Below are 14,494 nucleotides of genomic sequence, written 5' to 3'. Positions count from 1 at the left end.
GTCCTTATCCTTCTTGATCTATCTGCAGCTTTTGACATGGTAAATCACCATCTACTCATCGATACACTGTCCTTGCTTGGATTTCAGGGCTCTATTATCTTATGGATTTCTTCCTATCTTTCCAATCACACCTTTAGCATATGCTGTGATGGATCCTCTACCACCATCTTGCTATCGGTCGGTGTACTTCTGCTAACCTTCAAAACAAAAAACTCCAACCAACCAGCTTTCATTGACAAACTACTAATCCCATAGTCATCACCCAGGGCTCTCCGATCTAACAACCAAAACCTGCTTTCCATACCATCAATACAAGAATTATTCTACCACACCACTCACAAATCCATCTTTTCAGTTACTGCCCCTTCACTGTGGCATGCCCTTCCATTAGATATTCGATTAGAAGACTCTCTTGAAAAATTTAAAGCCAAACATAAGACATTTCTCTTTAAAGATGCCTATACTCTTTAGTCCCAGCTCTCACATCTAATGTCCTTATATCTCTTGAAGTGCCTTGAGAAACAATATGTCAAATTGCTCTGAAACACCAAAACGCTTCTTTTGAAGCGATCCCAGTCCTAATGTGTCTCCATCCTCCATTTACCTCCCTTGTTTTTAATTATTTTTACTTTGATATATTTAGAAACCTTCCCTCCCCCCTTCCCTTTTGTTCCATGTGGGTCAGTGTGAACTTGTCCTGTATTTTTAACATTTGATAAGATATTTCTTTTAATTTGTCTCTTTCTATTTCTTTTTAGTTCCATTTTAATGTACACCATTTAGACACTTGTTTGATAAATGGTATATCAAAAATTAAGAAACTTGATACATCAGGGCCTTGTCCTGGAAACATTTCTTTTTTCCATCTACACTTCTTCCCTTGGTGCTCTAATCTTCTCCCATGGCTTTCAGTATCACCTTTATGCCAATGACTCACAGATCTATCTCTCTACATCTGAATTCTAGACAGACATTCAGTCCCGGGTTTCAAACTGTTTGGCTGTCATCACTAACTGGATGTCTCGCTGTCACCTAAAATTAAACATGGCCAAGACTGAGCTCCTTATCTTTCCACCTAAACCCTGTTCTTTCCATCTCTTCCCCTGTTCTCTTTTTCTGTGAACAATGTCCTCTTTCTCCCTGCCTCGTTGGCTCACAACCTCGAGGTCATTTTTGACTCATTTCACTCCTCTTCACATATCCAACAGACTGCCAAAACCTGTTGTTTCTTTCTCTATAATATCGCTAAAATTGGACCCTTCCTTTCTTAGCACATTGCTAGACCCTCATCCATACACTCATCACCTTTCGCCTAGATTACAGCAACCTGCTTCTCACTGGCTTTCCGCTAAACCATCTCTCTCCCCTTCAATCTGTTCAGCATTCTGCTGCACACCTCATATTCCGTCAATGTTGCTACACCCACATTACCCCTCTCCTCAAGTCACTTCATTGGCTCCCTATTCGTTTCTGTATACAGTTCAAACTCCTCTTACTGACCTAAAAGTGTGGGCATCCCTCCTGTCGGCTGTCATCGGGTGGTTGTGGACCCGTATTTGTCATCAGGGTGAGGGGGTGCAACAGCAGTGGTTGGGAGGGGAGCCCAGCACAACTTTTTTTTTATGGGGACAGATATTGTGCATGGGTAACACACAACATCTGTGTCCATTGAAAAAAAGAAAATAAAAGAAAGGTTTCCTGCCCCGAACAGCTGAGTTAGCAGGAAGCTGCTTTGGGGCTTCCCCTGCCTCTTATCTATTTGGGCTTCCCCTGCTGGCTATGCGCATGTGTGAGAGTTGCTCATATCATTTGCATGCAAACATGTTTGTGCATCAATCGCTCCTTTGGAATCTGCCAAAAATTGGACCGCAGCAGACCTACATGGTCTTACCAACCCTGTTTAGTGCATCTAGCCCTGTATCAGAAACACTTTCCCCATTTGTAAACACTAAGTCCATTATGGCCCCCATCCCAAGTGGGTTTCATTACCAAATGCTGGAACCATTTTCTTTGTAGAAAATCCAGGATCTCCCTACTTCTAGGAGATCCCACAATAGGGATACCCCAATCAACATCTGGCATATATTAAATTAATCTATTAAAGACAGTACTGTATATTGCTTCATGCCAAAATAGAAAAAATGGAGAATTGTATGAGAGCTAAGAATCTTCGTTTTTTAAATTTCCCTATCACACACTACCTATCTGCATTGGAACTGTTAAGAATGTATTTGCGGGACAGTTTGCAGTATAGTTTCAAGTTTCAAGTTTATTTACAATTTGATATACCAACCATCAAACAAATATCTGGACGGTTTACAATTCCTAAAATTAGAGTTAAAAAAATAGAATAATAGAAAAAAAAAATAGGGGAACATAAAAACCAGACAAAGCCAAAGATATGGACAGAGTCACTGAGGGAGGGGAAGATTTAAAATTACATCGAAGTCAAAATAAAAATAAAAGGGAGGAAGGAAGGGAAGGGAGAAAACAAAAAGGAGAGGGGAGGGAGGTTGCTTCATAAAAGCGGTTGAATTGAGCAATTAAAAAAATGGAAGAAAAAGGATCTTATTTGGAATTTTGGTATGCATCATGAAATAAAAAAAGTTTTTAGCTTGGTTTTGAATTTATCGATTAAGTTTTCCGATCGAAGATGAGATGGGATTGCGTTCCAGAGGGAGGGGGCTGTGACAGAAAATATAAAGTTTCGAGTGTAGAAAAGATCTTTGAGAGGTGGAACAGTCAGTAGGTTAAGATCAGCGAATCTCAGAGCCCGGGGAGAAGCATAAGGAATGAGATACTTATCAAGAAAAGATGGGGAGTGGGTGAGTTTAATCTTAAAAACCAAGAGGAGAGTTTTGTAAGTAATACGATGCGAGACAGGAAACCAGTGTGCCTCACGTAGCAATGGGGTGATGTGATCGAATATTTTTGCGTTATGAATAAGTTTAATGGCGGTATTTTGAATCAGCTGCAGTTGGTGGATTTCTTTTGCGTGATTCTGTGATATAAGGAATTGCAGTAATCTATGAGGGAGGTAATCAGAGAGTGAACTAGGGTTTGAATAGAGGCTGTCCCGAGAATAGAGGATATAGAATGAATTAGTCTGAGTTTATAGAAGCATTTTTGGGTGACTCCACTGATCTGATCATGAAAGGTGAGGTCTTTATTTAGGATGATTCCTAATAATTTTACTTTAGGTTCAATTGGAATTTGTTTAGCATCAATGCAAATAGGTCCTTTTAAAGACTCATTGTTTTTTGTTGGAAAGAGAATACCACAGGATTTGTCAATATTGAGAGATAAATGTTTAGATCGAAGCCAGTGACTGATTTTGTCAAGTTTGATATTGATTTCTTGGATATTACTTTTGTCTGAAGGGTTGATAGGTGCAAAAGTTGGATGTCATCGGCGTATATAAATATAGTAAATCCTATAGATTGAGCTAAGGTTAGAAGCGGAACAAGAAAGATTGAAAAGCAGAGGAAAAAGAATCGAGCCCTGCGGGAAACCATAGGTTTGGGAGATTGAAGATGAAGAAGAACCATTAGAATGAACTTTGAAGTTCCAATCTGTAAAATAGGATGAGAACCAGAGGAGGTTTCCACTGTTTTTGAGGCAATGGAGGAGAAGCGTATGATCAATTGTGTCAAAGGCCACTGAAAGGTCAAATGAAATGAGGAGAACAGATTTACGGTTATCATGGTAGTAATAAATGGTAGTGGTAAAACCAATGAGAGATAGTTTTGTGCAATGTTTGATTGGGGTGGAGTGCATTGTTTTTTTCAAAAAAGTCAGAGTTGCTTAAACACTAATTTTTCCATTAGTTTGGCAATGAAAGGAAGGTTGGCAATGGGACGGTAGTTGTTGCAGTTGGTTTCATGTAAGTGTTGATTTTTTAATGTTGGAAAGACTAAGGCAGATTTCCAGGATTTAGGAACAGCATCAGTGGTCAGGCTTTTGGTATCCATTTCAAGAAGAAAGGGACCAAATATCATGAAAAATTTTTTTTAGGGTGGATGGTGGAATGTTCTCAATAGGGTTGCTAGAAATATGCATAGATTGAATAGTCCTTAGAAGATCATCAAGAGATGGGAGCTTGAATTTTGAGAAGGTGCTGAAAGGAAGATGGATATTCTGACTGAGAGGATCAATAGGGCCTACTGGTGGAGTATACCCGAGACGATTTCTGATGTTTTTTATTTTCAGGTCAAAGTGATTAGCCAGGCCAGTTGCTGAAGGTTGCTTGAGTTGGGAGGTAGATGGGTTTTTTGAGCATGGGGAGAGAGAACAGACTATGGCAAAGAGAGCCAATGAATTGCGAACAGTCAAGATATATTTAGCTAGTTGAATTGCAATTTTGTATTGAGTTGCTAAATGTTTAAAAGTGACAGTTGTTCGAGAGTGACGCCATTTATGTTCTGAAGAGGGAGTTGACATTAAAGGAGAACAAGATTTCCTTTAAACTATGGTTTCTTTATAGGATGTAGGTAAGTAGTTTTTTTGTTGAGAAGGGGCTAAAGAATCAATGAGGGTGCGCGTTGTATCTTCCCAGAGGACAGATTGTTCTTCTATATCAAGACTGGTGAGATCATTTAAGTCGAGGTTTAAGGAGTTCTGAATGGAGGTTGCAGATATTTTACTGTAATCTCTAAAATTATTGGTACAGAAAGGGGTTGGAGAATAGTCAGTCTGAGAAAAGGATTGAAAACAGATTAGAAAATGATCTGACCATAGTAGGGAATGGGTTGTTTGATTTTTAAATAAGTGGGCGAGGGCTATAGGCCCGAAGATCATATCGATATTATCCCAGGACAAGCAGGTAGCATATTCTCAACATGTGGGTGACGTCACCAACGGAGACCCCTAGCGGATGTTTTCGCAAGCAAGTCTGCTTTCGAAAACGTCCACTAGGGGACTCCGTCGGTGACGTCACCCACATGTTGAGAATATCTGCCTGCTGTCCCTGGATAACACCTGTTAACGGTAAGAAACTGTGCTGTATGGCCCGCATGATGCATGGGAGATGAAAGCGGCGGGGTTAGGGAGATATCTGAAATCAAAGTTAAGAGTTCAGAGGTGTTAAAATGGTTGGGCTGATTGAAGTAAATGTTAAAAGTCACCTAGGATGATAGGATTGAGATGGGAAATACTAAAGTCCATAATAACAGATGAGAGAGAGGAAAGTGAAGCTTTAGTAACTGGGGCTGGAAGATAAGAGAGAAGGAAGCTTAGGGATGGGTTACTGAAAAGGGAAAATTATAGGGTTTCAACTGGGAAAGTGCTGAATGATGGGGATATCTTTGAGCCTGATAATCTCTACTACATTCTGAGGGCTTCTAGGGAAGTGGTAGATAAGGGGGAAATAGATAAATTAGCTTCACCAGACAGTTTAGATCTATCTGTTTCTTGAATCATCTAAGGACACAATAACAAAATGTGCCATTCTGTTGGTAATGTTCAAATCAGAACTAGAGAAGCAAGCTATTTTAAAGTTGTATTTCATGAAGAAACAAGTTGTTTTGCAGCCGAGTTTCTATTTTTCTTGATGTATCTAAGCAGACTCAGTTAAAGAGGAAGCAATTCCTACTGCTTAAACCTAAGGTTTTAGCGGTGGATGCAACCTTTTTTCTAAAATTTCCCTGTAAATGCCTTATTTCATATTCAAGTGATAGAAATGTGTTTCTAGACCCAGTCCAATTGGAAGACTTTCTTAAGGATAAACCAATACAGATAATTTCTTAATCTACTTTTACAAGTCTGAGAGGATGTTTAGTTGACATTTAAAATGTGTGCCACATGCTTATTTGCCTGCCACATGTTAAATATCTGGTTTAGTTATTTCGTTTCCTAGCGTTTCCTCTACCCCCCCCCCTTTCCCTTCCCGCGGTCCGGACTACAAACGTGGTGATTACAGCAGCGCTTGCATCAGTCTTCACACGCTGCTTCGGGTCCTTCTACTGCCCTGATTTACTCTGGCACGTCCCTGATGACATCATCAGAGACGCGGCAGAGCAAATCAGGGCAGTAGAAGGGCCCGAAGCAGCGTGTGAAGACTGATGTACACGCTGCTGGAATCGCCATTCAGGCCCGCGGGAAGAGAAGGGGGTGAGCGGCAAAGGAGAAACGGAGATAGGCGGCGGCAGAAGGAACGGAGAACGTCGTCTGGCTGCGGTCCGGCTTGTGGAGGCGATAGGCTGGTGACATATTAGCGCGCATGCGCACTCCTTCGGCCACAGACCTACAGCGCACAGAACACGAAAATAGGAGTGCGCATGCGCGGCTAGCTCTTTATTATATTAGATATCTTCTATTAAATCTCTATCCATTTTTTCCATCTGTGAAGAAAGCCTATATATCACACTAATATAAATAAATTGTCCATTCTCTCTTTCCAGTTTGACTCACGGTGCCTCTTCCTTATTTTGAAGATCCTGCACTTGTGTGGCTTTAATATGATCTTTAACATATAAAACCAATTCCCCTCCTTTTCTTCCTACCCTGTCTCTCCTGAATAGATTATAGCCCGATATAACTATATCCAGATTAGAGATTGAACAATTACTCTTAATAGTTCATGTAAACCAACTCTACAATGCATACATTTTATTTCCAGATATGACCCCAAAACAGATATGTGGACTTCAGTAGCATCTATGAGTATTAGCAGAGATGCTGTAGGAGTATGTCTTTTGGGTGATAAGCTCTACGCTGTTGGAGGATATGATGGGCAAGCATATCTTAATACAGTAGAAGCCTATGATCCCCAGACCAATGAGTGGATGCAGGTAAGAATGATCTGTATCAGCAACATTTCCAAACTGATTTGAGTCGCTACTGAAGATAACTGATAATGTAAAGGTAAATATGTAAATAACTTCATCAGAGTGGGTGCAGATGAATAGTGCAGTAAAAAGGATAATTCTATTTTCATGGAAGATTATTCTAGTGTATACTTAGCCTTTGTAAAGGGTATTATATGCACAGATTATGGAGCTTTGAGATCACAGGCTCAGCCTGGCAGTGATGCCATGCTGTAGAGTGCACCAACCAGTTTTCTTTCAATTTCCTTGAGGATTATGCCTCACTTCTCCCAACATTGACAGGAAGAGTTGCTGTTTTAAAACATGCATAAATTGAAGAAAGTGCAGGACTAAGAGAGTCAGCATAACTTGTGACACTGGCATCAGCTGTTTTTATATGAAGAAAAGTGGTACAGGTCAACAGAGCCCCAAATGAGTTTACAGTTGAGAAAGCTAGAAAATGTAAAGCATATTACTGCATTTATAACTCTAGTTAGGCTCCAGTTGTGCAGTTTGGTTGTATTTCAAGAAGTTAAAATTTTTATTATTTTTTATTTATTTTTTATTATTATTTATTTTTAATTATTTATTCATTTTTTAATCTTTCATCAAGTGTACAATAATCATAACAACAATTAACAAATCACTTGAAAATCTTATCATATTGTTCTTTACATAAATAAGAAATCCCTCCCTCCCCCCATCCCTCCCACCCTGTTACTATTCTTACACATACCCTTCAGTACCATCCCACCCCCACTCTACATTAAATGATGTATCATCCATAGGTAAAATGGCATCTAATCATGACAAAACAATGTTAATGGCTCCCATATTTTAATAAAGTTTTTTATTATTTTTTATTTTTGTTATGACCTAGCATTTTTCTTCTGCTCCTTTGAATTTTTAGCTCCGACAGAACCAGGACTGGAATCTGGCACCATGAGTCATCATTTACAAGAATGTGAAGTTTTTTCCTTTATAATGCATCCCTTCTCAATTTATATTAAACTAAACATTTTAGTGTCACCTCTTGGCTGGAAGCCATATACTAGGGTTCCTTCTAGAACCCTGTTATCATGGATTCTAAATCCAGCATTAGGTGTCACCATTATGCCATGATTATAATTCCCTACCCCCACTCCCAGAGCTGTCCACGCTATCCTCAGATCCAGTTGAGCCAGAAATCAATACCATGGCCCTCTAGGCCAGGGGTATCAAAGTCAATCACATAAGGGGCCGAAATCTAAAACATAGGGCTCCTTTTACTAAGGTGCATTAGGGCATTAACGCGTGCGCTAGACCTTATCGCCAGCATTGAGCTGGCATTAGTTTTAGCCGCGTAGCATGTGGTAATATCCTGCATGCCCTAAAAACGCTAGAGCACCTTAGTAAAAGGAGCCCATAGTCTAAGTCGCGGGCCAAAATTTTAGTTAAGATATATAGGGGTGCTTTTATTAAGGTACGGTAACCAATACTAAATACGCACCTTAATAAAAGGATCCCTTAGTCTTAGTAGAAGTATAGGATTACAGCCTCTACAACCCCATGCTGGCTCTGTGATGTAAACAAAATTTAAAAAAAAGACTGTTAAATCCTAGCTCACGTTCTCAGTCTAACACCAGCTCTGGCAGGATACACATTTCAAATCTGACATAATTCGCTTACCAGGGTCTCTTTCTTCTTCTTCCCCCGGAGGTCTGGCACCTTTCCTTTTGACCTGAGATTTGGAGGAGGAAGAAAGCAGTGGAAGGAAGATAACTAGGATGGTGGGAGAGTGAATGGGAGGGAAGGAGGGCAAATAGAAGAAAGCAGGTTGGACGGGAAAGAGAATTGGCCTCCAACAACCATCACTCATTCACACACACACAACCTCATTGGGGCACAAGCCTTACCTATTTACACACAAGCCACTAACTAAAAAATCCATTGCAGTTACCCATCAACACAATCCACCAGTTACTAAACAAGTTTATCTTTGGCGCTTTTATTTGTTTCCTGGACTGCGCCACACAGTGAAGATGTTGCAACTCACTTCCACCAGGCACCGACCGTCTGTATCAGCTGTGGCTCTAGGGGATCTCAGCAGTGACATGTGCCTCGCAGCCTCCCCCTATCCTTTGTGTAGCTGCATTGAGTAATCCCAAATTGAGCAAAGGGGTGCCCATGTGCTTAGCACCCGGGGTGAGATACCTGCGGCCCCGCCCTCCTGGGTGCATATATAGGGGGTGAGCTGGGCCAGCTGGAGCATGTGCTGCAGACTTGGTTATCGTGGGCTTCGTGATTTCTCCGACTCGGGCAGATATGATTTCGGCTTCTGTGCGGGCACTGCTGGATGTCAGCTTTGTGATGCGGGTCCTGGGTACGCCACTATTAGGTGAATGCCCCATGCACTTTCAGCCTTTGCATCTGATGCAGCACTTGTACCTGTCTGCCGGCGGGCCAACTTAACTGAAATTTTGAAATTGTCTGGCGGGCCAAATTTTATTACACCGGGAACCAGATTTGGACATGTCTGCTCTAGGCCAATCCAATCCAGATATTTCCTAAAAGTTAGATGCCAAGCATGTGAGCATTAGACTCACATTCTGTTGTAATGTAGAATACTAGTTTGTCAGTAGTTACATGCCAACGTTTAGGTTTACCTTCTTGCATCATGTGAATAGCAGGCGTAAATGCTCATGACTAAAAGTGGCATCCTAGGTGCAGAACTGACTATTCAATAAGTTGCATTTGTCACTTGATGATATGCCCTTGGCTCACCAAACCCCTCTCATGTGAATACCTCCCTCGCAGTTACATGCTAGAACATATAGGTCTAGATTACCAATCGTGTCCCAACCAGTTTGCGACCCCAACCCAATTCACTAACCTTCCTCCCGATCCGATCCGCGCATGCAAATGAGGGGAATGGCATGCAAAAGTAGGAAGGCAGCGATTCACTAAACAATTTCAGGAACATCAACTGGGTTGGCCGATCAAAAAAGAAGCAACTGCTGACTACCAGTCGCTCATGTCCTTTCCGACTCTCCTGCTCTCTGCTGCCTCGACTCGCCTGCTTTCTGCCGCCCTTCCCTGCAGTGTGAGCCCATGGTTTTAATCCGCAGGTTTAAAGCGGGGCTTTATTACAGCGTGTTCTGTTCCAGACTGGAGCAGAACACGGCATAGTGCAGCCCCGCTTTAAACCACTTTAGATAGATTGTGAGCCCGCCGGGACAGAGAGGGAAAACTGCTTGAGTACCTGAATAAATGCATGTAAACCGTTCTGAGCTCCCCTGGGAGAACAGTATAGAAAATTGAATAAATTTAAAAAATAAATAAATAAATAAACCTGCAGGTTAAAACCACGTGCTCGCAACAATAAAGCTTTTAAAAAAAAAAAAATAATAACTACGAAAACAGACTCCCACCATACTCTCACTCCAGATCTTCTGTGTTTGTCATTGGTCAAGAGCGAGAGAAGTCAGGCAAATGTCGAACTCTGATTGGGAGTGTGTTGTCAGTCCTTTTATGGTCACACTTCCGCATTTCAGTGATGGGATGGGGGCAGAAGTTGGGTTTTTCATCTTCTGACCATCTAGAGAACTTCGGTGTGAAGCAGTTTTGCTGAGTAGTACCGAAGTAGAAAGGTAGCAGCTGTTTCTCTTATACCCATTTTATTATTATTTCTCCTAATTCACAGATAGGGAGTGAGGGAAAGTTGAGAGTTTTCAGGTGGGACTTCCTCGCTGGAGCTGGGGAAGGAGAGAGGGAAGGCAGCAGCGGGGGATTGGGAAACTGCGGTAGGGCTCGGTCCCTGGAGCCGGCGAAAGGGAAGTCAGGAGAGCAAGCACATGTGCAGACCATATACAAGCAAAGAAGATGGTTTGCGCATGCATCTGGATTGCTCTGCAGCGATCCATGCAGTTGCTGTGGGGCGTGCCTCCGATCGAGTCAATTTGCATGCAGACTCGTCGTGAATCGGTCGCTCAGCCACAGATCGGATCAAATCAGATTGGATCCATGAGTTTAGTGAATCTAGGCCATAGGCATCAGGTTGCAGAATAGTATCTAAGTACATTTACATGCATACCTACTGTTAACTCCCATTTTGGTGCATAACTTAGGCCGTCTTTTATCAAGCCATGTTAGGGTTTTTTTTATTGCCAGCCGCTGCATTAAAAGCTCCGACACTCATAGAATTTCTTTGATCATTAGAGCTTTTACTGCAGTGCCCGACGATAAAAGAGGGCCTTAGCTTTGTAGTGTGGAAGTTATATGCTGAATTGATGTCTAGCTTTTGGTGCACCACATGGAATAAGTAGGATTAACTTATTTGTAGCACACAAATTAATTGACTCTAGTTCTCAAATATTATTTAGAAGAACTTTTTTTTTTTTATTATAATAGATGGAAAACGCTGGTAACATTTTAAATGTGTCATAAAACAACAAGGAGCCTGGGAGAAAAAAATTTGTGCACATGTATCTTATACATATGTAGGTAATTTTGTTTTTTTGTGTTTTTGTCTTGTAGGTTGCACCATTATGCCTAGGAAGAGCAGGGGCATGTGTTGTAACTGTAAAACTCTAATTTACACCTATATGAAGCCATGCACTTGATGTTTTTCATGAAGAAAGTATGAGATTGTTGCACAGCAAGGTTTTGAGAGATGCCAGAATGCAGGAATAAAATGGACCAATAGTAAACATCTTTTAACAAATGATCATTTCTTATGTCGCATGTACTATTTACTTATACTTAACTTGCACATTCCCTCTTTTGCATCCAAGACTCATGCATAAGCAGCCAAGTGGTTGCCAGTATACAGGACTTTTGGCTTACAAAATATTTTTAAATAGTTCTGATGGTCATTTAGAACTATAGTGCATTTTATCACAAGTAGCATATCTGATATATTTTTAATAATATACAAATCAATGCAGAAGAATTTTATGTGGTGAGCATAAATGTCTTCAACCTGATAGTATACATTTCATGAGTACATTATTATTTTGCACCACATCTGTGGTTTAGTGACCTATTTAAATGAAGCCTTCCATTAAATATGATCTTTTGAATGTATAATTTCTTTCGAAAATGTATCATATTTAAGGTTTTCTGCAAGTGCTTCTCTTTGTTATTTTAACATTTCAGGATATTACAGCGTGTTATAAGTATTTTTCCTAAATAGTCCATTGTCGTCTCCTTGTAAATTTTATTGTGAATTTTTCTAGAATTTAGACAGAGCATTTTCATTTTATTTGACGAAGATATGAAGTTGTTTTATGAAGAATAGTAAAAGTGGCTCATTTATAACAGAAGGCAGGTTCCATAGAATTTTATCAGTTTGTTTTTATTTTGTTTATTGAGAAGTATTGAGCTAATTGTGTATCGTAAAACATGTTTTCTGTGTCACATGTTTCACAGGTCTTTCCATACCCTTGCAATTATGGGTTCTAAACTCAAACACAAGATGTTTCCTCTTTTCAATGGCTTTGCCTCACTCCACATTATCCCGGGTACATATTTTTTACAGAGCAGATGATGTGCCAGAAATCTAAACAGGTTTCCCTGCACAGCACTGCCACTGAATACTGGGCTGATTCCTTTTATTGTCTAATTAAATGTATTTTTCTCTGGAGACAAGCAGGGGATATTCAGGCACACTTGGAGGCTCCTTTTACAAAGCCGCTTAGCGATTTTAATGCACGCACCGGATTAGCACGCGCTATAGCGTGCGCTAGCTGGAAATCTACCACCTGCTCAAAAGGAGGCGGTAGTGGCTAGCGCATGCGACAATTTAGCGTGCGTATTCCGTGCATTAAGGCCCTAGTGTGGCTTTATAAAAGGAGCCCCTGGTGAAGTCTTGACTGAGCCTGTGTGCTGGTGCACTCCCATAGCTAGGTAAGCTTTTGGCTTACTGGGCATGTGTAGGAGTCTCTACATGTAGAGCCTCTCCCTTCTGCTGTCAGTTTTTTCTTCGACTATTCTTGTCAGGTCATAGCTTTCCCCTCTCTTCCTTAGAAAAAAAAAGAACAGATAGATAATATTATATTAACTTGTTAGAAATCATTACTTAGAAACATGACTGCAGATAAAGGCCAAATGGCCCATCTAGTCTGCCCATCCACAGTAACCATTATCTTTTTCTCTCTCTGAGAGATCCCATGTGCCTATCCCAGGCCCTCTTGAATTCAGACACAGTCTCTGTTTCCACCACCTCTTCTGGGAGACTGTTCCACACATCTACCACCCTTTCCGTAAAAAAGTATTTCCTCAGATTATTCCGTAATTTATCACCTCTTAAATTCATCCTATGCTCTCTCATTGAAGAATTTCCTTTCAAATGAAAGAGACTCAACTCATGCACATTTATATTATGTAGGTATTTAAATGACTCTTATCATATCTCCCCTCTCCCAAAGTATAAAGATTGAGATCTTTAAGTCTGTCTCCATATGCCTTATCACAAAGACCACACACTATTTTAGTAGCCTTCCTCTGGACCGACTCCATCCTTTTTATATCTTTTTGAAGGTGCGGCCTCCAGAATTGTACACAATATTCTAAATGAGATCTCACCAGAGTCTTATACAGAGGCATCAATACCTCCTTTTTCCTACTGGCCATACCTCTCCCTATGCAATGTCAAAGGCTTTGCTAAAATCTAAATATACCACATCTAGCGCACATCCTCTGTCCAATTCTCTGGTCACCCAGTCAAAGAAATTGATCAGATTTGTCTGACAAGACCTACCTCTAGTGCAGAGGTAGGGAACTCCAGTCCACGAGAGCCGTATTCCAGTCAGGTTTTCAGGATTTCCCCAATGGATATCCATTGAAAGCAGTGCATGCAAATAGATCTCATGCATATTCATTGGGGAAATCCTGAAAACCCGACTGGAATACGGTTCTCGAGGACCGGAGTTCCTACCCCTGCTCTAGTGAATCCATGTTGCCTCCAGTCCTGTAATCCACAGGATTCCAGAAACTTGACCATTCTGTGATTTAAAAGCGTTTCCATTAATTTGCTTAACACAGAAGTCAGACTTACCGGCCTATAATTCCCTACTTCTTCCTTACTTCCACTTTTGTGGAGAGGGACCACATCCGCCCTTCTCCAATCCTCTGGTACCACTCCCAACTCTAGAGACTCATTGAAAAGGTCAGTCAGCGGAGCTACCAGAACTTCCCTAAGTTCTTTCAGCACCCTTGGATGTACACCATCTGGCCCCATCGCTTTGTCTATATTTATTTTAGCTAGCTCCTCGCCAACACAAACCTTTTATTCCCTTAGCACTTAGAAAGAGCAAGAGGGACAGGACAGTTTTCCACATCGATTTAAATTTTTTTTTTTAAAAAAAGAGAAAAACAATGGAGAAAGAGCTTTAACAACTTTCACTGTTTTCAAAAAGAATGCTGGTAATTAAAACAGCGGGCACTAGGAATGAGGAGGAAGTTCTACTGTTCCTTCACGAACCTCAATGGATGGCAGTTCACAGCTGATGCTTCATGCCAAAAATGCAGAGTAGATGGCGCACAGGTAAACTTTGCTGCTCGCTCCCTCCCCCCAGGGCCCTGACTTGGTACCGCAAGGGGAGGGTAGCCAACAGCCATCGATGCCACAAGAATCTAAAAAACCGGTAAAATCAGCAGGCAAGAAGAAAACCAAGCTCCTGACGTTGGAACGCTGCCTCACACCTTCACCT

The 14,494-nt window shown here is 41.0% G+C and overlaps 1 protein-coding gene across 4 annotated transcripts in view; it reads left to right on the top strand.

Moving 5' to 3' along the window:
- The window catches only part of KLHL5 (kelch like family member 5), a 163,795-nt gene extending 151,689 nt beyond the window's left edge, over positions 1-12,106 (top strand). For all 4 annotated transcript variants that reach the window (XM_033947422.1, XM_033947404.1, XM_033947394.1 and 1 more), the window contains 2 exons: positions 6,617-6,788; positions 11,319-12,106. In XM_033947422.1, coding sequence (XP_033803313.1) covers positions 6,617-6,788; positions 11,319-11,375 — 229 coding nt within the window. In that variant the 3' untranslated portion in view covers positions 11,376-12,106. The remainder of the gene's footprint in view (positions 1-6,616; positions 6,789-11,318) is intronic.
- Positions 12,107-14,494: the final 2,388 nt, after the last annotated feature.

The sequence above is a fragment of the Geotrypetes seraphini genome, chromosome 1 (genome assembly GCF_902459505.1).
Source record: "Geotrypetes seraphini chromosome 1, aGeoSer1.1, whole genome shotgun sequence".
In the NCBI taxonomy this organism is placed as follows: Eukaryota; Metazoa; Chordata; class Amphibia; order Gymnophiona; family Dermophiidae; genus Geotrypetes; species Geotrypetes seraphini.
The sequence above is the reverse complement of the archived record's forward strand: the minus strand, read 5'-3'. Positions and strand labels throughout refer to the sequence as shown.